The sequence below is a fragment of the Dendropsophus ebraccatus genome, chromosome 7, assembly GCF_027789765.1.
Source record: "Dendropsophus ebraccatus isolate aDenEbr1 chromosome 7, aDenEbr1.pat, whole genome shotgun sequence".
Taxonomy (NCBI): domain Eukaryota; kingdom Metazoa; phylum Chordata; class Amphibia; order Anura; family Hylidae; genus Dendropsophus; species Dendropsophus ebraccatus.
In genome coordinates, this window is record NC_091460.1 from 111,478,164 (window position 1) to 111,505,847 (window position 27,684).

The following is a 27,684-nucleotide window of genomic DNA, read 5'->3' on the forward strand; positions in this document are numbered from 1 at the left end:
ATATATACAGCGGTGTCTTAGATTATGAGCATAATTTATTCCAATCATTCTTAAACCAATGCAAATTTTCCCATAAAAATCACTGAAATGCAGACAATTGGTTCCACACCCCAAAATAATGATTTATTATTCTGAACAATATGTAAAACAAACATTTAGAAATATCTGAATATGTGATATTATAACTTACTGTACAGTATAGCAATCAGCATATGGAGTATAATGTATAGTAACAGCATAAACCTGAAAAAACAGCAGCAGTTTGTAGATACAGGATGGGGAAGGGGTGTGTGCTCAGCATGGACCAATCAGGAAGTGAGATTTACAGGAAGACAGTGACAGAAACCTTTCCATACAGCAGTGTGGATGGCTGAGTGTGAGTGCAGGCACATTATAGCAACAGTGCGTATAGCTGAGTGTGAGTATAGGCACATTATAGCAGCAGTGCGTGTAGCTGAGTGTGAGTGCAGGCACATTATAGCAGCAGTGTGTATAGCTGAGTGTGAGTGCAGGCACATTATAGCAGGAATGGAGAGGATGGGAAACACATGATTTGGAAGGTGAGGGAGACTTCCTGGGTCAGAGTACAGTGCTATAGACCACGCTATGAAGACCATCCCCCTCCCCTGCTCCCACACAGTACAGGGAGCTCCTAAACCAAAGCAATGCTCTTAAACCAAGTTACAATTTAGAAAAATTGTGAACTCTTCTTGCAAAACACTCTCAATCCAAGTTACTCTTAAACCGAGGTACCACTGTACTACTAATATACATCATACTTGATATAGACAGATATCTAGCATGTATCTAGCTTTCCTTTAACTGGTTAGAGCTAGATGCTAAAACACGTTCTTGCCTTAGCTGTTTTTAACAGCATTTTAGAGACCAGGAAGTTTCAGTATGCAACAAAATAAGCATTATCAGCCACAAATACTTACATGTCAGACACTGACTTTTGTTGTGTTTGCATTTGTTAAAATTTAAGCAATGAAGTAGCTGCATAAAAATTAGCAACAATTCACCAATACATTTGTATAAGCTTAGTAAATTCCCCCCGTTTTTTTAGTTTTATTTTTGTATATTATAGCTGCTGCTTTAAATAGAAAACATAGTAAACACTGCCATCTCCTGGACATAATGTAAGAACTACATGGTACACATGGGATCAAAACTATAACTCTAAAGCAAGATGGTATTTGTATACAGAACAAAAAGAACACTGAATTTCTATAGCTTAAATACTGTCTGTAAAAACTCACTTTTTTATTCACATATTTTATGTCTTTATCTGTTCATACTTTGTGGTTTTTGTTGTTGTTGGGATTTACACTATATTGGCCCAGATTTATTGAGCTGCCTGAACCCTATATTGTCATGTTTTTTTCACAGCAACCAATCACAGTTCAGGTTTTCTATCTTAATCTTTATGTTCTTCAGACCAATCCTGAACAATGTGCAGTGTGGATGGAGCATTATCCTGCCAAAAAAGAGGCATCTACCATTAAAGAGTAACGCTGCCATAAGGGGCTGTATTTCATCTAATACATAGTGGAAATTGTAGGACACCAACCTGCCTGAGCTCTAGATTGGCATCTAACTTCTCCAGACATTGGGAGTCAAATGCTGAGCATTCGGGTAAAGAGAATGTTGCCAAACTGCTTGATAAGTTTGCTAAACACTATTTTCAAGTAAAGCATCATGCATTATCCCACTAGTATTTTAAGGGACGGCCTTAGGGTAGATGGCGCCCTGTGCAGAATTTGTCTTTGGCGCCCCCCCGGAGACGCAACACTATCAGAGTCAGTAGGACATGAGGCCACGATGCATATAGGGAGTGTACAATATAATGTGTAGCAAGTGCTCTGCTAATCAGTTACATTCAGTGACTCACAGGGGGCATCTTCTCTGATCAGAGTAATTCACTTTTGCTCTCCATTGAGCCCAAACCATCTTGAAGTCTTCTCCTGGCCATTAATCCTCTTTCTAGAATCTGCCAGAAAAAAATGTAGACTCCTTGCTCCTAGTTAGGTCCCCCTACATAGTAGTTAGGAATGCCCTTATATAGTAGTGATGGTGAACCTTGGCAGTCCAGCTGTTGCAAAACAATTCCCATCATACCTGAACAGCTAAAGCCATATCTTTGGTTGTCCAGGCATGATGGCAATTGTAGTTCTGCAACAGTTGGGGTGCTAAAGTTTGCCATAAATACTATATAGTATGGGCCCCTCTGTTCATATACTATGTCATATACTATGAGGCTCCCCCCACTGCAGTCCCCACATATCAAATTATCCCCTCCATGCCACCCCCATAAAGTATTATCCCCCAATGCAGTGATATATAATATCAGTCTCTGTTTAGCATCATAATTAATGCAAAAATAATCATAATTAATGATATAATCGATCTAATGACATCTTCGTTGACCCATTGATCCGTTTCATGGTGGATGAGACAAGATGGCTGTGTGAATAGAGAAGCTATAGGATAAAATCTCACTAAAGAGTTCAACTACCAAAGAACAAGTATATGGCCCCACACATCTTTTTTGACAGCCCTTCGAGTTCAAATAATGTCCATTATTTCAGCTCAAAATGATGGTTGTCCAGAAAGACAGCCATCAAACAGCCAACAAAAAGACGTGTGGTTGCAGCTTGAGGATAGTTTCACAATAAGTAAAAATTATGTTATTTTTGATGTTATTTGCTCAATGACAGATGTTATTATGAACAACTGCCATCATTTTTCCATAGTATGAACCTGGCCTAAAGCAGGAAAATAGACTGTAATGCAGTGTCTTGGTATTGGTGTGCCACTAAGTCCTATACCACCTGTTTTATGGTAACTCTGTCAGGTGTCAAACTCTGGAATGATGGGTGCCTTTCTGCACCATCACCACTTGGTGTCTCACTCTCCCCTGTTTGTCCAGCACAGCTGAAGGTAGAAAGGGTTAACTGTTCGGTTTATTTGCTCACTGTTTCAATCAATCAATCACTGGTGCAGGTACCTCACATACCATCCACCTATCACACTTCTTCCTTTTTATTAGCACTTTCCCCACCAATAGGAGGTTAGACCCAGTCACTCCTATATAAGCTAGTTAGTTCCTAGTGGGAAGGTCTTCTCTAGTGGATAGTGGAGAGAGCAAGACACGGACAGAGAGTTCCTGCTGCAGTTTGTGTTCAGGCTTGGCCAGGTGCGTAGCTAGGGGTTCAGCCTAGGGGGGGGCAAGTGAGTCTCATGGGCCCCCAACCAATCATGTTACCCATAGGGAACCTCTGTAGATGACAATGCTTTCCGAATAATAAAGGGTATTTTCTACTTCATTATTCATAGTGAACAGGGACTGAGAACAGTGGAAAAAAATTCTACATTTTACATATATAACCATGTACAAATCAAAGGGGTTATCCAGCATTGAAAAACATAGCTGCCTTTTTCCAGAAACAGCGCTACTCTCCTCTAAAGCTTGGATGTGGTAGTGCAGCTCCGTTCCACTAAAAGAGAATGGAACCAAGTTGTAGTACCACAAACAACACAGAGGAAGCTATGGCGCTGTTTCTGTTTTCTAAGTAGCCATCCATCCATTCTTCTATCTCTTTATCTCATATCTATCTGTCTAATATCTATTGGGCAGCATGAGGACTACACCATAGCTGATGGTCAATGACCAAATTAGCAACATCCAAAGGGGATACCCGCAGTACCAATATAGTAAATGTATAGTACAAATGCTGGGTAATAACAATATTTAGTCCCATGCAGTCTAAGGCAACTTTACTAAATAACCTATATACAAAACAGCCAGACTACTGCAACATAACTAAATGGAATAATGACTTAATTTATAAATCCATAGAAACAATACATGACAATACATCAAAATGTAGGAGAAATCAGCCCCGATAATCATATTGTAGAGGGCATATGAGAGAAGCCAATTTATGCCTCCATGTAGTATTTAGACCCAATTTTACCCCTCATATAGTTGACAGGGTCCCTCTATGCTCTCATATAGTAAAAAGGCCACCATCTATACCCTAACATAGTAGATTATCCCCCCTTGTTGCTCCATATAGAAGATAGACCCTCCCTGTGCACCCCCCTATAGTAGGCAGGCCCCTCTGTACCTTCATGTGGAAATTCAGTTTCTCTGTGCATCTATATGGTAGTTAGGCCTTCTGTGCTCCAATGTAGTAATCATTTCCAATTTCCCTCAGTTTCCATGAAGTGGTAGTTAGGGCACTGTGGGCTCTTATAGATGCTCTATCTAGCATTTAGACCTCTCTGTGCAGGCAATCCCCCCAAAAAGGTAGAATCCTCCATGTAGGCATCCCCTCCAGCACCATCTCATGTAGGTAATCCCCCCAGTATGCATCCACCCCCTCCCCCAGCAGTATTCTCCCTGGTAATCCTGGTGGTTAGACAACCCCACCACCACCACCACCACCACTTTGAGTAGACTGTACCTTCAAATTAAGTACCCCCTTTCAGTTAGCCAGCTTATCCCATACCCCAACCCTCATAGATAACATCCTTCCCAGGAGTTAGCCCCACCCACCCAGGTCTCCTCCTCTATAACTAAGGAAAAAAAGCCATACTTACCTGCTGTGTGGTTGCAGTACTGTAGTCTTCTAGTGTTAACTCTCTCCCTGCTCTCTGAGCACACGAGTGACATCACTCATGTCCCACAGCACTAAGGGAGGGAACAGCCTATTATAGCCACAACAGGGATTGGCAGGGTGGAGAGCCAATGCTTTCCTCGCCTTGTCAATCATCCTGCTGCATTAAATTGTATGTTCTATTTGTATACAAGTGCATACAACTAAATGGTCAGACACAACGATTAGTAGACGTGTGAACCCCTCCACCCCCCACCCCCCCCCAAGAGCACTGGTTGCTGGCCAGGGGCCACCTACAGCCAATAGACATTTGTTAAGTCTGTCTGCAAAAGCAATAACTTTTGCCAACAGCATTAACTGGCCAAATCTTAAGTGGGCCCCCTGCCTGTGTGGGCCCGGGAGCTGCCGTCCCCTCTGCCCCCACCAAATTACACTACTGGGACTGGCCCAGGGCCAGCGCCCTTGTCAGGAACCACAGCCAAAGATTCTTTATAAGAGACTCTAAACAAATAAAGATGCAGTGCTAAACTAAAAAGGTGGGTTAACTGTCACCTGGGTCAACCTTGCCTATGCCTGGGATCCTTCTTACGAGTCAGGACAATCTGTAACGTCAAGGAATTGATCTTCAGTGGGCCTCAGGCAATTCCAAACAATTGCAATTAATTGGGTGCATAATTTTAAACTATTATATACAAATGGGGCCAAAGGGACCATAAATCTCACCCAGATCAATAGGATTATTACATTATTTTAAATGGGCAAAATCTGGGTAAGAGTTTTGGGCCCTTTGGCCCTATTTGTATATAATAGTGTGTAAATATGGAAATGATCACTGCTAATGTTCTTTCATTGTGATTGGCTGCCAGGGAGACTTGACATAGGGAGAAGAGATGCCACAGTTGGATGTGACTTGGCTGTTCTTATTGCCCTGAAAACACTCAAAACCACTAGTTTATATGAATCAATGGACATCAGAGAGAAAAAAGTTTTATAGCCACACTTTACTTCTCTTTAGACGAAAAGAAACACACAGAAACAAATAGGTAAAGTAAATTACAAAGAATATTTTATTGTCTAGAGTTGTGTTTTTAATCCTTAAAATCAGAGTTTTATCATATATGGTGACGTTATTGTGTCTGTGTATAGAAAACAAGAGCAAACTGACACTGTGGACAACACAGAAGTGACATACATAATGTCTTTGCTGGGCAAAGTGCTTCCTTCAGAAGGACATGTCTTACATAAGCAGAGCAGTAACTCTTTGGTCGGGTCCAGACAGTGTCGATTCACACAGTGCTATGGATTTCCCCCATATACATTAAAAGGGGAACTCTGACAATTTTCTTTTCTTTAAAATTAACTGGTTATAGAAACACTCATTCCAGAGAGAAAAGCCTGTAACTTTTCACTGCAGCATTAACCCTTTGAGGACCAGGCCCAAAATGACCCAGTGGACCACGCAAATTTTGATTTTGCTCTTTCGTTTTTCCCTCCTCCCTTTCTAAGAGCACTAGCACTTTCAGTTTTCTATTTACAAGGCCATGTAATGGCTTGTTTGTTACAGGAATAGTTGTACTTTGTAATGGCGTCTTTCATTTTACCATAACATGTATGGCGGAATCCCAAATATATTATCTATGAAGATATAAATAGGTGAAATCGTAAAAAAGAATGCAATATGGTAACGTTTGGGTGGTTCCTGTGTCTACATAATGCACTATATGGTAACAGCGACATGACACTATTATTCTATAGGTCAGCCCGAACACAACCATATGCAGGTTACACAGATTCTCTAATGTTAAATATATTTTTTTAATGAAATCCTTTTTTTTGGCAATTAATTATTAATAAAATGGGCCTATTGTGACGCTTATAACAGTTTTATTTTTTCACCTACGGGGCTGTATGGGGTGTCATTTTTTCCGCCATGATCTCTAGTTTTTATTAAAACCATATTTGTGAAGATCGGACGTATTGATTACTTTTTATTAATTTTTTTTAAATATAATGTAACAAAATCGGTAATCCGCACACTTTTTTCCCTCTTTTCGTGTACGCCGTTCGCCGTTCACAATGACGCTTGTTATATTTTAATAAATCGGACAATTATGCACGCTACGGTATATTATATGTTTATTTATTTATTTTTATATGTTTTATTTATATAATGGGAAAGGGGGGTGATTTCAACTTTTTTGGGGGGAGGGGCTTTGGGGTATTGTATTGGTCATTTTAACTTTTTTTTTTTTATACATTTTAAGTCCCTTTAGGGGACTTGTACATTCTTTAGTTTCATTTTCTACACCGATCATTGCTATGCCATAGGAAGCGCGCTCCGCTCCGCTATGAAGCTTCATAGCTCAGGACGTGCCGGTACGTCCAGGGTCGTCTAGGGGTTAAAGGGGTACTCTGACGAAAAAAAGCTTTTCTTTAAGTAAACTGATGTCAGAAAGTTATATAGATTTGTAATTTACTTCTATTTAAAAATCTTCAAGTCTTTCAGTACTTATCCACTGCTGTATGCCCTGCAGGAAGTGTTGTATTCTTTATAGTCTGACATAGTGCTCTGCTGCCACATCTGTCCATGTCAGGAACTGTCCAGAGGATTAGCAAGTCTCCAGAGAAAACCTCACCTGTCATGGACAGAGGTGGCAGCAGAGGGCGCAGTGTCAGACTGGAAAGAATACACCTCTAATAAGTACTAGAAGACTTGAGATTTTTAAATAGAAGTAAATTACAAATCTATGTAACTTCCTGACACCAGTTCGCCAGAGTACCCCTTTAATGCTGCAGTGAAAAGTTACTGACTTTTCTCAATGAAAAGACAGTGCTCCAGATTTCAAATCCAGCAGCACGATCTGATTTCCGAGCAGATTTTCCAGCACCGGTGGATGAAGTTTGGAATTCGCTCTGTCGATCTGCCAAAAAGTCCTCCACCTCTGGACCCGGCCCTTTAGTGCCAGCGAACAACGTGTTTTAGGCACTTCATAATACAGTGAGCCTGGCACGTGTCACAACAACATAAAAACATGGCTATACAGGCTTCTTATTGGCACACTCTTTGAAGAGGTTTGGCTATATTTACTATAGTGGTTCAGCCAGATCCAAATTCATATTCTAAAATACCAATTTTTTGCCAAATCTTGCAAGTCACTTTATGTAAACAACAAATAAAAAAAAATCAATAAAATAGGTCATCTTACGTGGGACATCAGATTTTAGTTACATTTCTTTACAACGTACAGTACAAAAAGGATTCGTCTACAGCAGAATACAGGTTAGCGTATATACAAAACTTACATCATTCACTCGTAAAAATGAATTTTTATAAATAGCAATAATTTGAAGGCAAAGTCATTTAAGGCATTTGTTAGTTATTTTGGAGTAATTTATTGTTTTTCTGTTCCATCCATTAGTTGCTTGTAGAAGTTTATTGTTTCCAGTAGCGCCTATCACTTGTAGGGTAGGAGGAGGCAACGAGACAGAGTGTGGTTATGTCCTTCACCACAATGGTGACATCTATACCAAAGGCTTCCTTACTTGGTACATTTGTCTTCAGATGTAAAATGCAGAGTCAGTACCTGGACTGTAACACCATAAGGATTTTACTAATACCGTTACCTATCGAAGTCCTGTGTAGTTTGATGATACCGTTAAAGAGATGTGATCAGTGGTGGAAGCATTTTTACATTCCCCGAAGACGCTGAAGGCACTTTTCGGCTGGCTATGAAATCCGTAGGTAAACTTTCCAACAGGCAATTCAGTTGCTCCTGGCCGAGTTTAATCTTATCGTCCAACTCTCTCTGTTCAAGAAGAAGGGCTGATTTCATCTTCACAAAATGCTGGTAGTCTTGAAATTGTTCACCGGTGAGGTAGTTCCCTAAGATGTCTGTCACCAATTTCTCGCGACGATCCAAGTTCTCCTTCAGTTCTCGAGCATCTTCATGCTGTCCGCAAAGTTGCTTTTTCTTTTCATTCCAGGTGTTCTGAAAATTAATTTTTACAAGAATGGGATTAGTAGTTGCTAAAGTGAAACAAGATATCTGTCATTCCTATGCATTTTGTGAATACCCTACTGAAAGGAGACACATTTCTATGGATATAAAGCAGGATTTCACTGATGGTCTTTCAAATAATATGTAAAGCTGTCCATACATATTATATTAAAGTTAGTAGAACCCCCCCATTAAGAGTTAAGTGAACAAGTTAAAATGTTTGGGTTCGGCAAAATTATCTGAACCCGAATTCTCTGCGTTTGATTCCCCGCGGCTTCAGAAGTTGGATGCCTGTGGCTGGATCTATATATTCCAGGACTCCCTAGGGTGGCATCCAAATTCTGGAGCTGCGGGGAATGAAACCCTGAGGATTCGAGTTTAGATAATGTTGACCAACCTGAACATTTTGACAGATTTGCTCAATACTATCCACTATGTTTTTAAGTATTAAGATGCATTTGCTATCCTTTGATTCCTCTCTTTTCCATTATGTAACTATATTTGAATAGAAGAATCACTGACCGTGGCACTGTTCCGCCTCGAACAGTCATTGGCTAAGTGGCCTGTCACTGTACAAATGGGTTCAGAAGTGCAAGCGTTGGCTGTGGGCGGGGAACGCAGAATGTTGTCAGGAGAACACCGGGGAGTGTGGACGGATAAGCAACATCTTTATTATTTCCCGTATCTTTACATTAGCTGTGGGGCGCATATCAGCTATTACACGGGGCAATGTGCGGTTGGCTGTTAATAATTTTCAAATATGTTGAAAAACAATGATCAGCCCATGATCTGCTCCCCAGATGATCTTTGTCTTTAATTCACGGAGTGATATTTGCCCGAAGCAGCCTGATTTGGCAGATAATTTCTGTGTGTAATAGGGTCCTACACTACATCTCTACTCCCTGAGACTGGCTTCTGCTTAAAGTGCATTTCTCTTCTTTTTCTATTCATTTTGTTATTTTTAGGTGTAATATTCAAAATGTTTAATTAAAAAAAAAGTTTTCAGACATATAAAAAGAAATGTTATAATGCACCATTTTCCTAGCTTTCAAAAATAAGACCCTATAGTACATAAAAAGACTAAAAAAACATTATTAGTAGAGATGAGCGAACCTCGAGCATGCTCAAATCGATCCGAACCCGAACTTTCGGCATTTGATTAGCGGTGGCTGCTGAACTTGGATTAAGCCCTAAGGCTATGTGAAAAACATGGATATAGTCATTGGCTGTATCCATGTTTTCCAGACAACCTTAGAGCTTTATCCAAGTTCAGCAGCCACCGCTAATCAAATACCGAACGTTCGGGTTCGGATCGGCTCATCTCTAATTATTAGTATTGCCTTATGGTCAAATAAAGACTAATTATAAAATAATAGCAATACTATCTTAATAAATACTAAATGATATATACTGAACATCAACATCAAATCAGAATATTGTACTGTATATTATAAACAGCATGAAGAGAGATTATTTAGTAGGAGCACCAAGAATTATTGCATGGAGAAGCTGGCAGTGAAGTAGACCCTACCCACTACAATATAATGCTTACCCGTTCTTCGGCATTGGCATCTTGTCCTAATGTGCTGAGTACATTTTCCACCTTGGCCAAGCGTCCTGAGAGTGATAGTAGAAGATTCACCACCTTGTCCAGATCACCGATGAACATCTTATACTTGTCAAACTCATTAGGTTTACAGAGTTTCTCTACCAAGACCTCCACCTCTTCTCCTAAGCTGTTGTTGAGGTTAATGTCAACCAGAAGACTTTCTTTGGCATGCTTCAAAATCTCAAGTTTATGGTTAAGGCTGGCAATTAATTCAGCCTGTGAACATAAAGAAAGATAATAGAAAATAAAAATGAATGAATTTGACTGTCCCTTGGGCCAAAGTCATCAAAATGGTGGATTTGGCATAATAAATTTCTCACTGGACATGCAAGACACATCTTCTTAAACTACTGCTTACGAGCTGTACGTATAAATCAATACTTTGCAACAAAGAATAGTCCACACAGTTGTATATTTGCCCTTGAGTTTTTTTTTTATCCCTTGAGGGTCTTAAGGATATTACAATATTAGGCTGGGTTCACACTACAAATATTTCAGTCAGTATTGTTATCCTCATATTGCAATCAAAACCAGGAGTGGAATAAAAACACAGAAAGGCTCTGTTCACACAATGGTGAAATTGAGTGAATGGCCGCCATATAACAGTAAATAACTGCCATTATTTCAATACAACAGCCGTTGTTTTAAAATAACAGCAAATATTTGCCATTAAATGGCGGCCATCCACTCAATTTCAACATTGTGTGAACAGATCCTTCTGTGTTTTTATTCCACTCCTGGTTTTGGTTGCAATATGAGGACCACAATACTGACTGAAATATACGTAGTGTGAACCCAGCCTTATAGTGGAGGTAGTGGGGGGGACCGTATCCATGTTTTCCCAGACACCTTAGGGCCAAACAATCGGACATGCTTAACTCTACCGATTTATGTGTTGTTTTTTTTTTAATGGAGCATTTGCAAGGATAGACATGTTTTTGTTTCCCTTTTTTTTTTCAAATTTATGAACTTTTTTTTTAGATTTTTTTAAAGCGAATGTACCAGCTGAAGTAGTGATTTTTCCCCCCCACTATCTAGTTGGTGCCGGCGTGGTCCATTTTTCAAAACACTACCAGGTTCCTGTGATCTGCGCCGTTCTCTTCTGCTCTATGCGCTGGAGGTGGGCTCAGCACCTCCAGTGTAATGATATTCCCTCCCCTCAGGGACGTGTCTCCATTAGAATCAAGCCTGGCTGCGTCACGGAGGGGAAGGGATATCATTACACTGAGGGCATTGAACCACCTACAGTGCATAGAGCACGCTGGTGCACATGAAGAGAACGCCACTGATCGCAGCAACCAGGCGGTGTTTTAAAAAACTAACCGCGCCACTGGGATTTCCACGCCGGTGACAACCAGATAGGGAAAAAAAAATTCACTACTGGAACTGGTACATTCACTTTAAGCCCCACTAAGAGACTGCAATATAAGATTAAAGACGCTGTCTGGTTTAGACTATAGTCTTTCAGATTGTGACTCCCTGGAGATAAGTGGCTCGCTACATAGATACACAAGAAATTTATTGTGTCACTACTGTTTCTACAGCAGAGCAGTATCAATATTAATGAATAAACATTGTTGGGGGCCTCACAAATAATGTACTTCCTCCAAAGCTTTCTTCTGCCCAATTCCACTGTAAACATTCATGCTGAGGGTACATATTTATTTTAACAGCACCTTTTTTCCACAGCTTCTTGTTGGGGAACATTGGGGAAGAGTTAGGGCAATATTCACTTTCCCTTATGTGTATGGTGAGCTTAAAAGTGAGAATGCAATAGTAAGCAATTTTGTAAATTTTGCTTTACATTAATTGCATTCTTTTGTATTTTGACCCCTTTCTTTCCCTGTAGAGTAGACAGCTCGTTGCCAAGATTGCCTAGGCCAGGATCCTCAGGAGCTGATAAGTACGATTTTACTCCCTCTATGTCTCCTACTGAATTTACACGTGTCACCAGGGACAATCCACAAGCCCTGGAGATGTGTGTAACCTCAGTGGGAGACACTGATTCAGAGCAGCATTGCTGCGTCCCATCCTTGTTCCCTCTATGCGATCCAGGAAATAAGGTGGTCGCTGAAAGAGTGCGGAAAGGTAGGAATAGGCTGTTAGTTATGTCCTATAGCATAAATTTCAAGAGTCCACAGCTCCTAAAAACTTGTAAGCTTTATTGGAGATACATTAAAAATCCCACACTGTTAAAAAGCGCCGACGCGTTGCGGAGGAAGACATCCTTAATCATGGCAAAGGTAAGGTATACAGCTTGTAGCTTTATATTGTGAAATGTACCTCCCCCAATAGGACACTCCCACAGCCGTGGGTCCGTGGCCATTGGGAAACCACATGATTCACATCACAAATGAGTGAGAAAACCCGATATAGACTAACCTAGTACAATCTAATATATGAAAAATAAATCAGTTTTTAAGTTCATTCCTTGTGGATATCTCGTAGCCAGATTGAGAATCCAGAACGCCTCCCTTTTTCTCAGGAGGTGCGTCCAGTCACCCCCCCTCTGGGGTTTGTATACCTTTTCAATGGCACAGATATTAAGGCTATTAACATTACCCCCGACATGGACTTTTTTCCAAAACCTGGGTGCGATGTGTCACGAATGTCACTTAAATGTTCCCCTATACGGGTTTTGAGTTTCCTGATGGTAGAACCAACGTATTGTTTGTTACATGCCGTACAATTAGCTAAATAAACTATGTGTGTGGTTTCACAATTCATGAAATTTTTTTATCTTGAAGGTACGACCTGTTGCACAAGAATTGAATGTGTTTTGTTTTTTAGCATGGGGACACACTGGACATCTTGGTAGTGTACATTTGTAAAAACCCTCTGTCCTTAGCCAGTGTGATTGTGTGCCTGTATTGTTGGCTTTTTTCAATACACTGGGCGAGAGGAGGTTGCCAATGGTGACCCCTCTTCTAGCTACATATCGCACTCCAGCTGTTAGTATATGTTCACACTTGTTATCTTGAAACAATATTGGTAAGTACTTGTGAATCATTTTTTGTATGTCTCTAAATTGTGGGCTATATTGAGTCCAAAAAGTTAATGAATTAGATGTTTTGATGTCTTTGTGATTGTTTGTTGGATGTTTTTTTCTATCTTGTAGGTGGTGAGTTCTATCCTTTGTTTTTGCTATGTTCCTTGCTCTGTCTATGTAGTGTTATTTGTACCCTCTGGCTTTTAATCTGTTTGTTAAATCTAAAGTGGCTTGTGTATACGTGTTGTTATCTGAGCAGTTTCGACGTGCTCGTATGAACTCTCCAATCAGCAAATTTTTGATTACGTGTAGTGGATATTCACTTTCGGCATGGAGTATGCCGTTTCCGGAACTTGGTTTCCTGTATAATGTGGATGTAATTTTGCCCTGTTCTAATGTTAGTTTGCATTTCCCTAATTTGAGACTGGTCATAGGGTCATTAGACATAGGGGGGTATTGGGAAGGGAGATTATTTAGAATATTGTTTTTGTCACATGGATAACCCCTTTAGCTATGAGTGGAATACCCCTTTAAGTTCTAAACATTAAAAATGCCTCCTTATTACCGCTGACAAAGTTCAAATTAATATAATATGTCCCAGCTGGATTACCTAAATTCTTTACTCGGAAATGATTACATGAAACATAGAGCTAGCAGTGAAACAAAGTCTTTCAGTCACTATGAGTGTCTAGTCAGCACACCATGCATCATCCACATAATAAGAGGCAGCACCTCATTAGCTGTGAGACCTGGATCTTTGCCACATTCAGAAAAAGACATCAATTTTTGCCCTCAAGTACAAGCGCTGTCTGTTATATCCATCACATGACTGCGTGCTACATACATGATGTACAAGGCCTTGTGTTTTACTTTAAAGAATACATTTTGCTTCCACAATGCAGGCATACATAAAGCTATTGTGCACTCAATACTAAAAGGGCTTTGATTACCCGAAGGAAGGTCTTTCCTATTGGTTACCCTAGTAATGACTATGCCCATTTCCTTTATGTACAGCACAAGGACCAGGCCAATGTAATTAACAGCATGACACTAAGCATTTAGATCACTTTCTGCACGCACATGTGGACTGCCCCCTATAGGAGTCGCACGGTTGACTCTCTCCTGTCATAGAGGTGGTCTGTGGTGACACAGGCAGCAAACATTTCTGATTTGTATTGAATTATAAAATTGGAGGTTTATGGCACATTGCTTTATATTATGTGTAAAGCGAATGTACCATTTCTTAAGTGAATTTCTTTTTTCACTACCTTATCAACGCTGCAAAGAAGACCTGTGGTCCATTTTTTAAAAAGCTGCCTGTTTCCTGTGCTCAACGACGATTTTTTCATGTGCACGGCCCACTCTATGCATGGGCCCCGCGCCCCCAGTGTAATGATACTCCTCCCCTTGGTGACGCGCCGCTATTAGAATGAAACCTGGCAGTGCCTCCAAGGAGATATTGATACACTGGGAATGCCAACCCATCTCCAGTGCGCAGAGCGGTATACATGAAGAAACCGGTGCTGAGCATGGGAACCATGTGGCTTTTTAAAAAGTGCGCTTTAACAACCATTACAACTGCTACAATAAACTACAAAACTGTAGGTAACACTGCTTATAGCCTAAGGGCCGAATTACATGGCCTGACCTCTGCTAGATCGGTGCTCGCTTAGGCTAGGTTCACACTACGTAAATTAACGGCCGTTGTTTAATTTTGCTTCCTAGCCTGTTTCTAAGTGGGCTGAAACAGGTCATTTATTTGGAATTCTGCGCTCAGCCCAATAAAGCACACAGAAAATGTTTAATTTCAAAATCAAGTTTCATTCAGCTGAAATAAGTATTCCGTGCGCAGAACATTACCAGCTGGAAATAATTGACATGTTCATTTTTCACGGGGCCGTATAAATAACGGCCGTTGTCTGATATGTAGTGTGCATTGTACGACTGTAGTTCGTATATATTGCAGCCATGGTATAAACCTCAAAACAACGGCCATAGTTTTGCGGCGAGGACTACGGCCGTAGTTTTACGTAGTGTGAACATAGCTCTAGGGTGCACACTACGGATTCCACAGCTCTTGGCCACGCGTATCCACCGGTCCCATAGACTCCATTCTATGGTCAGGCAGATTCTGCCATCCGCCCAAAGAATGAACAGGTTCATAGTCTATGGCACAGGGGGAGATGCGCGTGGCCGCGAGCTACAGAATCCGCAGTGGGTGATCCACCCAGGTTCCATAGTGTGCACATACCCTAACTGAGCAAACACACAGCTCGATTATTGTGCAGAAAGCGCTGTCCGTGCAGCTCTTGCGTTTTAAATAAAAAATTTCCCCCCACTGTTCTGTAGCCTTTTGCACGAGTACCCCGCTCTCCGCTGACGCTTCTGTCCTAGTCTCTACAGTGACAGGCTGCTCAGCCAATCACAGGCCAGGGGCTGATGATTTTTAAGCAAATTTATAGAACAGTTATCAGTCAACACTTAACTCTTCAGCTGATCGTTGTCTTTAATACACAAAGCGATAATCTGCTGAATCAACCTGATTTGGCAGATTATCACTCAGTTTAATAGGGCCCGTACAGTTCAGGTTCAGACGTATATTGGCGAACCCAAAATTTTGGCAAGTTTGCTGATCACCAGTGATAACCCAACCTGCCCAATCCTGGTTTGTCCTGACATGTAACCAGGGTGATACAGTCGGCAGATAGTTGGGATGATCTTTTGATGCTAGTCTTATTAATAGCAAATAATTATCTTTTTTTTTGCCAAGAACAATTCTTTACCTTCTTTTCATTCACTTCAAGGTGCTCCACTCCTCGTGCTCCTTCTGAGTGTATGTCTGTGATTCTTTTCAGAAGTTCAGCTTTGGGAGCAGACATTGAATAGAACATAGACGACCTTATTCCGTTCTCTGCAGGAATATTCTTATTGTCTGACCTATACATAAAAACATGCATGTGGGTCACAGACGGCAAGGGGGAAAGTGACTTTTCAACAGTACAAACACAACAAATATGACTGATATATCTTACAATGTACACAGTATATCATGAGACTAGAAGCACTCTGCTCTGCAACTATTCTGCTTTTCCTGGATCCTGACTGCCTGCATTGTTTCCTGCTGTTTAGACCTGATATTATTATCCTGGTTTGAACTTGGCATGTGTGTATTTGCCTCTGGTTCTCTTCTGATGTTGACCTATGGTTCTGAACCCTAATTAATGCTGTGACTAGGGATGGTCCGAAACTGCTGAGGTTCGGGTTCGTATGAACCCGAACGCTCGGCATCAGATTCCCGCTGTCTGCCCACTCTGTGGAGCGGGTGGATACAGCGGGAGGACCGCCTGGAAAACTAGGATACAGCCTATGGTTATGGCTGTATCCCAGTTTTCCAGGCGGTCCTCCCGCTGTATCCACCCTCTCCACGGAGCGGCCAGACAGTGGGAATCATTACTGAGAGTTCGGGTTCGTATGAACCCAAACCAAACTCGGTTGGGACCATCCCTAGCTGTGACTATTCTCTGAATAGTCAAACCTTGTATATTGTGAAATAGTATATCTGCCGTTGTGTGAACATACCCTTGTTTTAAAGATTTATGGCGTTGTCTGCTTCTTTGCAGCAGTGCCCTAAAATAGCTGTTTTATTTCTCAAAAGCAGCCCCAAATCTTTTTTTTATTTTTTTTTTATTTTGTTGGCTGATTGGGCTCCCAGAACACGTGCACGCACCTGACAGACGGCTCTCCGGTGGTGTCGGGGGATCTGGGCTCTGGGTACTGGTATCTGGTAAAATGCATTTGGGTACTGCACGTGAGGCAGGGGGAGTGCCATGAACTAGTCATCTGGGCTGTGACTAGTCACGGCCCTCTGTCCTGTCCTGGGATGATTGACAGAACTCCCTGACAGGACAGAGAATGCTGGACAGCAACTAAATGATTAATTACCACAATTCAGTGATGCAGTAACACAATGAAAATGCATGTGTGAACACAGCCATATGCATTCAAACTTTACAGTCCTAAAACTACCTACTAGGGGCATGCTGAAGGGAGGGGGGTAACTAGCTATTAGGGGCATGCTGAAAGGAGGGGTTTAAATATCTATTAGGGGAATGCTGGAGGGAGGGGGGGGGGGGTAACTACCTACTAGGGGCATGCTGGAGGTAGGGGGCAACTACTAGTACTGTTCTGTATTTTATTGCATTGATCAAACTGCACTTTTCAATGCTATAACTGTAGTAACTGTAGAGTGCTGTAGTAAATTTTTGCTATTTATTGGTGGGTGCTGGAACCAATTGAACACATTTACATTATTTTCTAAGGGAAAACACTGCTCAGTTCTCAAACTTCCTTCCGAAATCAATTAACGTTGAGAACACAGGTACCTCTTGCATATGTCTTTAGCTGTCATGTCAACCTCTACCAGAAGATGGCACTGTACTGCCAGTTTCTGAGAATCATATTTCTCTCTCTTGAGTGTGTACACTCTTGAATACAAAGCCAGGACCAGATCGCAAATATGTATATAGATATATAGAAAAGCCTAATAGAAGACTGAGATTTCTCCTCTTTTGAAGTCCTTTCCTGGCTTTGTATTCAATTACTGCAGTTAAAAACTTGAATATGTGAACACACCTTAAGCAACCATGTATGAATTGAAGGATAAGTAATTCAGAAGAGAAACTCTCTTAAGGCTTAATACCCTAAAATTGGGAAACACACGGCAGTATATATATAGTACATTCTACTTTTCAGAAATATCCTAAATTCTGGTTTAAGGTTAATAAATGGAACTGTATTAAATTTTTTAACAAACAATTTTCACTATTTTCCGTCTGTCACTGATTAAAAGGATCCATGTGTAATGATAAGCGTTTACTACTATGGTCTTCTAGCTAGTTCTGGGGTTACTCAGTTGCACCACTCTGCAAGGGACACCAGGGACTACACCTACATCTTTACCGGCATGTGTTGGGACCCAGGAAAGGTATATACCACTCCGAGCCCCTTGACAAGTGCAGCAGCGGTACCATAACACCTGCCCCTGCAGGATACACCTAGCAACACACTCTTTTCTCAAGTTCAGGAAGGTTAACCTCAGTTCTTACATCGTGGAGTCTCACAAAGAAAGAAAAGACATAGCTGTCCCATGTCCAATCTTCTCTTATCTCGACCAGTGTCATGTACAAGTGACTGAACCGTCAGCGCTATGGAAATGTTGTCATTCCCAATACCACCTGCCTAGTATCATGAGCTTAATAAATCGTGTCAACGTGCGCCCAACACCATGACTATTAATACCTTCTAGATGCCCAAAATGTAATGTAGTTTGCCCTTTATGTAGCCAAGCCCGAGGCTTCAGCTCACAGCTGCCAGTAGCTATATAATAAGCTGTTGTCTTTTATGCTTTTATTGGGTTTACTATATCTGAAGATCAAACATTATAATAACAATATCTGTTGGTGATTTTGCTTTATGTACTTTTGTTTTCCAGAATAAATTGGATGAATTTGCCAGTTATGACTTGCGAGGTGATGGCTCTATGCTCCTGGGTCATTTTATTAACTGTATTCTGGCTCCAGCAAAAAAATTTAAAAAATAAAAAAAATTAAAGGGGTACTCCAGCAAAAATGTTATGCTTTCAAATAAACTGGTGTCAAGAAGCTATATAGATCCATTATTTACTTTTATTTAAAAATCTCAAGTCTTCCTGTATTCCAGTACTTATCAGCTGTTTCCCTGAAAATCAGACAGTGCCTTATATTAATTTTTGTTCCCAAAGAGGCACTATGTCTTATTTCTCTGGAGCGGCACCCGACAAGCATGGGAGGGAGAGGGGTGAGCAGCACGGGAGAGAGAGGGGTTAGTGGCACGGGATAATCATGGGAGGGAGGGGGTGAGCAGCACGAAAGGGAGAGGGGTTAGTGGCACGGGATAATCATGGGAGGGGGAGGGTGAGCAGCACGGTAGGGAGAGGAGTTAGTGGCACGGGATAATCATGGGAGGGAGGGGGTGAGCAGCACGGGAGGGAGAGGGGTGAGCAGCACGGTAGGGAGAGGAGTTAGTGGCACGGGATAATCATGGGAGGGAGGGAGGGGGTGAGCAGCGGCGGGTGGGGGGCGGCCTTACTTTTGGGGGCACCTTACTCTGGGTGTGGGGTGCCTTATTTTCGGGGGTAGGGGTAGTGGCTTACTTTGGGCTACTTGGTAGATTAGTTGGGGTGCTTTATTTATGGAGGATGCCTTATTTTCGGGAAACATGGTATATGTCCTGCAGGAAGTGATGTATTCTTTCCAGTCTGACACAGTGCTCACTGCTGCCACCTTTGTCCATGTCAGGAACTGTCCAGAGCAGTAGCAAATCCCCATAGAAAACCTCCACTATCATTGACAGTACCTGTCACGGACAGTGGTGGAAGCAGAGAGCACTGTGTCAGATTACAAAGAAAACACCACTTCCTGCAAGGCATACACCAGCTGATAAATACTGGAAGACTACAAATTACAAATCTATATAACTCTGTAACCAGTTGATTAAAAAACAAACAAACAAGATTTTAACCAGAGTATCCCTTTAATTAACCACATATGAGGAAATAAAGTTGTTTTTTATACTCTGTATTTAAATACACCAAAACATCGAGTAGAACTAAGGTTGCAAGTTATAAGGATACAATAGGTAATATAATATGGGATTAATTATAATTAATTTTACAGAGATAGAAAGGTATTATAACTTTATGAGCCACTTACGTTTCATTTTCTGCTGAATGAACCATCCTCTCTTTCAGCCACCTCCTATTATTCTCTCTTAGTGTGCAGGTGCTTTTCATGAACAGGCCACCCATTAGATCCATAGTGGTCTTCATCTTGAGCTCTGGATCTAAAATGTCTGCTAGAGAATTGTCCTTGATTACAATCTCCTTGGCCAATTCCTGGGATTTCACATCTTCAGGAGTCATCTCATGTGTGCTGGCCTGACTTAAGGTGCTCTCAAAGGTGGCGACTTTGTGGTCAGAGATTTCAAGTGCTTTGGAGGAGGGTGTCTGATCCTGAGTTGGGGGATAATGTAAAGAACTGTGACTCGATCCCACGGAGCTTGTTGTAAACTGAGGTATTTTATTCTGAGAAAGTTCAAAATTATTTACAGGTAAATTAAAGGTTGATGGGTCTAAAGTTCTGTTTTCCTTGTCTATACTCTCTGCACCTTCCACTAGGAAGGGATACCTATAATGAAAAGAACAGAGAATAAGTACAAAGTTTGGGTGGCTTCTTCATATATTGCGACATATTTAATCTGTACTTTTACCAGTACTTATCAGCTGCTGTATGCCCTGCAGAAAGTGATGTATTCTTTCTAGTCTAACACAGTGCTCCCTGCTGCCACCTCTGTCCATGTCAGGAACTGTCCAGATCAGTAACAAATCCAAATAGAAAACCTTTCCTGCTCTGGACAGTTCCTGACATGGTGGCAGCAGAGAGCATTGTGTCAGACTGGAAAGAAAACACCATTCCTGCAGGGCATACAGCAATGGATAAGTACTGGAAGATTTGGGATTTATAAATTTAAGTAAATTACAAATTATGAAGTAATTTATCTAATTAGACTATACATAATACTTAGATTATGATCATTATTCGTAGCGGTAATTATAATAGGATGGTCTTTCCCTGCTATATTCCCGGAATGGGAACATAGCCTAAGGCTGAGTTCACACATACGGGGGGATTTATCATCGTTTTACGTATGTCTTTTGACATAGAAAAGCTGCAAATTATTGCACAGTTACTTAGTTGCACTTTTTGAGATTTTTCTCAAGCTTAAAGTTCTATTTAAAGGACAACTCCGGCCAAAATGTATTAATTCCTAATGTACACTTATTATGGGAAATGCACATATAGTGCTATTTCCCTCAATTTAGTAGATCAGACAGGCTTCAATTTCTCTGGAAAAAATGTGACATCATGACCTGGTCTATAATTGAAGGGTCCAGCAGGGGAAGCTGTATATTTAGAAATTACATGTAAAATATTTTGTTATAATTTTTTACATGTAATTTCTACATGTACTGCACCCCCTGCTGGACCCTTCAGGTAAAGTCCGAGTCGTGACATCATATTTTTTTAAAGAAATTGAAGCCTGCCTGATCTAGTAAATTTAGGGAAGTAGCACTATATGTGCATTTTCCATAATTAGTGTATATCAGGGATTTGTCTAACTTTGCTTATGTAATAACATATCAAAAAATAAATTTTGTCCGGAAATTAACTTTAGCAACTGCAACTTTTTTTAAATGGCATAAAAAAGGCACAAAGCCAGTTTAGTCCAGACCACACTTATATAATAACGCCAAAGGCACGTCAATTGTCCTGGTTTTGCACTATATTTATGACAGTCCGCGCACCATTTTGACAAATTTGGCGAACAGCAAAGATGTTGGTACCGCCAAAGGAATAATATAGACACAAATGCATTTGATGAATTACCACCATAGTTTCTTAGGGAAAAAAAGTGGTCCAAAATACGTGGGAGAACATTACCAGTGGGTGAGTTCATATACAGCACATTTGTTGCAAACGTTTATGTGACTGAAAGTTCAATTCTGTACATCTGATTGGAGCGATTCTCATAAACACAAGGATCGCCATTTGTGAACATTAACACAATATCCTAAAACAGTTACCATGTAGGTAAGTGCTCAAGCAAGGCAGACCAAATAGATGAATAATGAAAGATTGATCTTATTACATTGCCTTAAGGACCTTTTTACACGGGCCGGTTATCTGCAAATCAGGTTACTAGAAATGCTCCTTTGGCCGACAATCGGCTGGTGTAAAAGTAACTGTAAGCAGCTAAGGAGCAGGGAAACACCTGATCCTTGGCATCTTTTGGACTGCAGAAGAATTTATTGCTATCGGCCACACATCTCCCTGTGTAGACAGAAGATGGACGGTAAATAGCAAAGGGAAACTGACAGCACAAATATACATATATCCGTGCTGTCAGCAGTCTATACTTACCATCAGCGCTACTGTGTGATCCGGCATCCCTCTCTCTGGTGGCCACTGTATCTTCAGGCTGCCGCCTCCTCCAGAGTTAAGGCCTTATTCCACCAACAGATCTGACGACAGATTATCTGCCAAAGATTTGAAGCCAAACCCAGGAGTGGATTTGAAAAGAGGAGAAATCCAGTCTTTCCTTTATGACCTGATCTCTGTTTATAGTCTGTTCCTGGGTTTGGCTTCAAATCTTTGGCAGATAATCTGTCGTCAGATCTGTTGGTGGAATAGGGCCTTTACTGACAGCTGGAGATAGTGGCAGCAGCATTTGTAGAGCAGGATGGGAGAGCCGGAGAGTGGGATGCCAGATCATACAGCAGCGCAAAAGATATGTATGCACTACTTGTGTGAGTGGAAACAGTCAGTTTTTATGGCCGCAGGAAACATACAAAGATCGCTTGTGCACCTGGGCAGCTCAATTAAATGTGCTGTGTAAATGCACTGCAAATGAGCGCAGATCTCGGATGGACGAAGAATCTGTAGGTGTAAAAGGACCCTTACTGGTATTTTTTTTTATTCTGGCACCTACCTTTCATTTAAGTTCTTCTTGAGGGGAACATGTTGTATCGCCTCTTGACTTTCCCTGAGAAGGGCATCTTCTAAAGAAGGTGGTGGGAATGGAGGTGGAGATGGTACAACAAATGTCTTTTTGGGGAATGTCTCCACCTCTGGCTCCTTAACAAACACTTCATCATCGTCTTCATCGTGTACAACCACAGGCGAGGATGACTGGAGACAAGACTCAGAGATCCGGAGAGATACTTTTCCATAGTTGGAAGGGGTCTCTGGCTCTGATGAACTTGTACTCCACATTCGATTGATTTGCGCACCAACAGAAAGACTTGGCTCAATTCCAGGGGACGAGTGGTTGGTGAGAGGTAAGTTCCCTTCTTTTCCTGGATCCATGCATGTAACTTTCAGAAGTGGTGGTCTCTGTGGCGGAGAGGACTTTGTTTTGAATTTCTCATTGTTGGAATTCACAAAATTATTGGACTGTGACCTTAAATCCATAGAAATGTTATCTTTGTGTTCATCTAGAGATATATCAGTGTTTTTAAGAGGACATAAATTGCCTTCAGTTGAAAGAACATCCTTTAAATTATGACTGGGAGAAACTATTGTCATTTTGGATAGGTTTGGATTGCCAGAAGAAGTTACGGTGCTCAACCTTCCGCCATGCAGATGATTGTGTAATTCAGAGGACGGACCGAGGCTTTGGGCTCTTGTGTGTCTCTGAATCCCCATTTGTATAGTTCGGGTTGATGGATGGGTCTGTCTTTCTCCTCCTGGGCTGGTCGGGTGAGCGGTATAAGAACTGTATACTGGCTCATGTGGTTCCTTTTCTGAAGCATCTTCAGTTTTACTTTTAGCAGGCCTAAAGAAGAAGATTAGAATAATACTTATGTATAACACTGGCTTCTGCCACATATGCATATAAACATATACTTAAGAAATATAAATGCTTAAAGGGGTATTTCGCTCAAACAAAACTTTTCATATGTTGCTGCCCATAGTGAGACTAACGAATCATTGTATACAATATCTATTCAGTTTCCATCCCCCCCGTTCTGAGCTGCTGCTTTCTGCTAAAGACACAAAAAACTGTGTGTTAGCTTTTCTCTCTGTCTCCCCCTCCCCCCTTCCAAAACATCTGATGTAAACAATTCCCTATTTGCAACTCTGTAGCACAGTGAGTTCAATAGGAACTTCCCCTCAGATTTACCTTCTCGGCATTACAAAGAAGCTACAAAGTTGCAGATAAAGCCTGCCAGGGACTTGTTTGCATCAGCTGTCTCAGATGGGAGGAAGGGGTGACTAAGAGAAAAGCTCATACACAGATTTTTGTGTCTTCAGCAGAAAGCAAAATATGAGAACTGGGGAAAGAAGACTGGATAGATAATAACGTAGTATGGAAGGAATTGTTAGTCTCACCATGGGCATCAACATATGAAAGGTGATGTTTGAGTGGAATGCCCCTTTAATGCAATGGCAAACAATACTACACAGTGTAACCAAATGGTCATATTATTTGAGGGGGCTGCCTATGGCTGTATCCATGCTTTCCAGCACTTCCAAGGGCGGCATCCAACTTCTGCAGCCACGGGGAATCAAATGCAGAGTGTTCAGGAATGGATAACATTGCCAAACCCAAACATTTTAACAGATACGCTCAACACTATTTATAACTGATAGATGTTAATAGCATAGTATGTAAATTCATCATCAGCAGGGGGGGACTGCTCGGGTAATCTGCACAGTCCTTTCCCTAACTGCAACAATCTCTGGTTTAGGAACATTATTGTCTCACTTTGTTTCTATTTTGATGTTATACGGAGTTTAGGAGACAATTGAAGTGTAGATTGATCAAAAGTTCTTATATTTACATGGACTTGCACCACAGATGGTGAGGTCCCAGCATCCTTTAGGTGAGTCTGGTGAGGCCCAGGCATCACTTTGTTCTGTTGGGTGAGGCTCCAATAAAAAAAGTTTGGGAAGCGATGCGTTAGACGGACAGCAGAAATGTAGCCTAAGAGAAGCTAATTATCATCTGTCTATTGAAATAGCCAAACCCAGCCAGTCCACACGCCTAGGTGTTTATGGAGGAGCCATTAGAGCAAGTTGGACTTGGTCAAGGAGGTACGTCACTAGCTTGGTCCAAGTTTACATAATATGCTGCCGTTTATTCCTTATCAAAATGTTCTTGGAAGAATGTTTGCATTCACTTACAGAACAAGTGAAACATTGAAATACTTTTACCAGCACTTTGCCCCAAATTAAACTGCAATACAGTATTAGCAGTTCCAGTATTATCAGCAACTCACCGTAATCCTGTACCGGTTGATGCATAGGACTTGCTCGTGACAGACACCTCAAATTTCACACCAAAATCCTGAAATATTGGAAGAGCATGTTTAGTTATTTGTGCGTTAGTCACTAATGTCTCACTCCAATAAAGATGCACTGAACATCTAAGCAAAATACTGTATGTATTTCCAGATCTTTTCATTTGCTTTGCAGATCTGTTAGACCACCACTCTTATTATGCATGGTCCTGCCTGTGTAAAAGGAGCCGTAGTCCCATTAGAGATAGCTGTGGCCTGTGATTGGCTGAACGGCCTGTCACAGGTATGTGTAACCTTTATTATTTTACATTTAGGGAAAGGGCTGCACAAACATCACTAACAATATATATATACAGCCCTTGTTGCATGATTTCCAAGCCATGTAAGGCTGGGTAAACACTACGTTTCTGCAATCTGTGTTTACAAACAAAGGAAGAAAAACCACATACATTTGTGTGCATCCATTTTTATCCGTATTTCCATTTACTTCCATTATTAACCCTGCTGTTCGGTCAAAAATGACCGAATTTGAAATTTGATATTTTTTAAAATATTCATTTTGCGGTTCTGAAACTTGTGGTTCATTGACTTTTCCTCATTTGAGGGGTTCTTACTAATAGCAATTTTTATTTATTTAGTTTTTGTTTACTTTTTGCTCCACAGCTTTTTTTACTCTTGTACTGTTTGGTCAAAAATGACTTTTATACTAATCTCCAGCCATTTTTTATTTTTTTTTAAAGGAGTTATAATCTCATTTTGGTCAATCAGTAACCGAGACAACAGAAAGCCAGACATGATGTTACATTACAATGCCACTAAAGGGAAAGTCATAGGCACTTACACCTGTAAACGCAAAACTAATCGGTGGCCAATGGTTGTTTTCTACAATATTCTTGACGTGTCGGTGTACAATGCATTTGTGTTATGGCGTGAAATAGATCCAAATTGGAACAAAAATAAACCGTATAAAAGAAGAATGGGAAATTTTTTAGAGGAATTGGGAAAATCACTGGTTAGCCCATATATTGAACAAAGAGGTGATGGAGCTGCAGCCATTGTCCACAGGATCCAACAGCATGCTGAAGTAAGTGAACCAAGGGCTCCGCTAGCACTGCGACGATGGCCACGGTCTCCACCAGCAGTGCAACCAGCCTAAAACGGAAATGATGCACCTTCTTTCCAACATCAAGTAATCACAAATCAAATGTGATATGTTGCAAAGTGCAAAGTACTTATGCAAAAGACATGTAAGTTATACTTGTGACAAATGCAAATAGTAAATTTAGCACCTTGAACCTTATTTCCCATTTTATATAGAAAAAAAACAGACTTTTTTTTTATATATATATTTACATACAGTTTGATGTTAATAGTTATAGTTTACAGTTTTATAAAGACTTTTTTTGTGCAAATGTGCAATATGTATGAATAATGCAATAAGGCCATCTAACATTTTTTGGACACAAAAAAATATATAAATTAAGTTTTTTATTTCATTTTTCATTTGTTTATGAACAACCTTGTTCACATACAGTAGGGTAAGGGTTGCTTCGTTTTTAACGCTGTGTTTTTGGTGCGATTTTTACATGCGCGTTATGATTTTCACTTGAAAATCATGTGAAAATCAAAACGTGCATGTAAAAATCGTACCAAAAATGCAGCGATAAAAACGCAGCGATACGGTACGTGTGAAGGCACCCTAAGGCTATGTTCACATTACGTGAACACCTGGCCGTTCCGTGACCCCAGCCGGGTCACGGAACGGTCGGTCTCAGCCCGGATCATCTTTCTGGCCGCTGAGCTCTCATGCGGGCGCATCAGCGCACGCCCGCATCAGAGCTTCCCATACCCCACAGTGAAGCGAGCTTCACTGTGTGAACTGACAGGGCTTTCTGCGGCCGGAATTCACTGAATTCCGGCCACAGAAAACTGACATGTCAATTTTTGCCGGCGCCAAATGGGCTTCCGGCCGGAGCGTATACGATGTGTGTACGCTTCGGCTGGGATCCCATTGTAAATAAGGCTATGCTCCACCCTCAAAACTACGGCCGTAGTTCTGCAGTGAGAACTACGGCCGTCGTTTAACGTAGTGTGAACATAGCCTAATAATGCAAAAAAAGATATTCAAATAAAACACTAGTTAGTTGAAAATCCAGACCTTAATAGGCCCGGTCAAAAATGATCAAAACATTATATGTGTATAGGAGAACCGAACAGAACAGCAGGGTTAAAAAAACGGATTAAAAGTTTAAAATGCATCAGTTTTTTTAACATACACAAAATTCAGTCGTTTTTGTATACTGTACGTTATAAAAAATGGGTGCGTTTTTCTTTTATAATGCACATCAATGGAAAAACAGATCAGTACGGATGCCCACAAATGTACACTTTTGTAACTATTGCTTTATTGCTTCAGCTATCTAAAATAAAGTCAGCATGATGACGACTGACTACTGTGTACTGTGGTGGAAGGGGAAGGACATCGATTTCCGCTGACTTATAAACATGGGTGCTTGGTCCAGAAAATGGGAATACGCTGCTGCAAGACACCTTGTGATCTTCTGACA

At 40.9% G+C, this 27,684-nt stretch overlaps 1 protein-coding gene across 3 annotated transcripts in view; it reads right to left on the bottom strand.

Moving 5' to 3' along the window:
• Nucleotides 1-5,696: 5,696 nt before the first annotated feature.
• Nucleotides 5,697-27,684, bottom strand: part of SHROOM3 (shroom family member 3) — a 155,392-nt gene continuing 133,404 nt past the window's right edge. For all 3 annotated transcript variants that reach the window (XM_069978173.1, XM_069978175.1, XM_069978174.1), the window contains 6 exons: nucleotides 25,097-25,164; nucleotides 22,804-23,649; nucleotides 19,968-20,441; nucleotides 16,002-16,155; nucleotides 10,173-10,445; nucleotides 5,697-8,611 (listed from right to left, as the gene is read on the bottom strand). In XM_069978173.1, coding sequence (XP_069834274.1) covers nucleotides 8,279-8,611; nucleotides 10,173-10,445; nucleotides 16,002-16,155; nucleotides 19,968-20,441; nucleotides 22,804-23,649; nucleotides 25,097-25,164 — 2,148 coding nt within the window. In that variant the 3' untranslated portion in view covers nucleotides 5,697-8,278. The remainder of the gene's footprint in view (nucleotides 8,612-10,172; nucleotides 10,446-16,001; nucleotides 16,156-19,967; nucleotides 20,442-22,803; nucleotides 23,650-25,096; nucleotides 25,165-27,684) is intronic.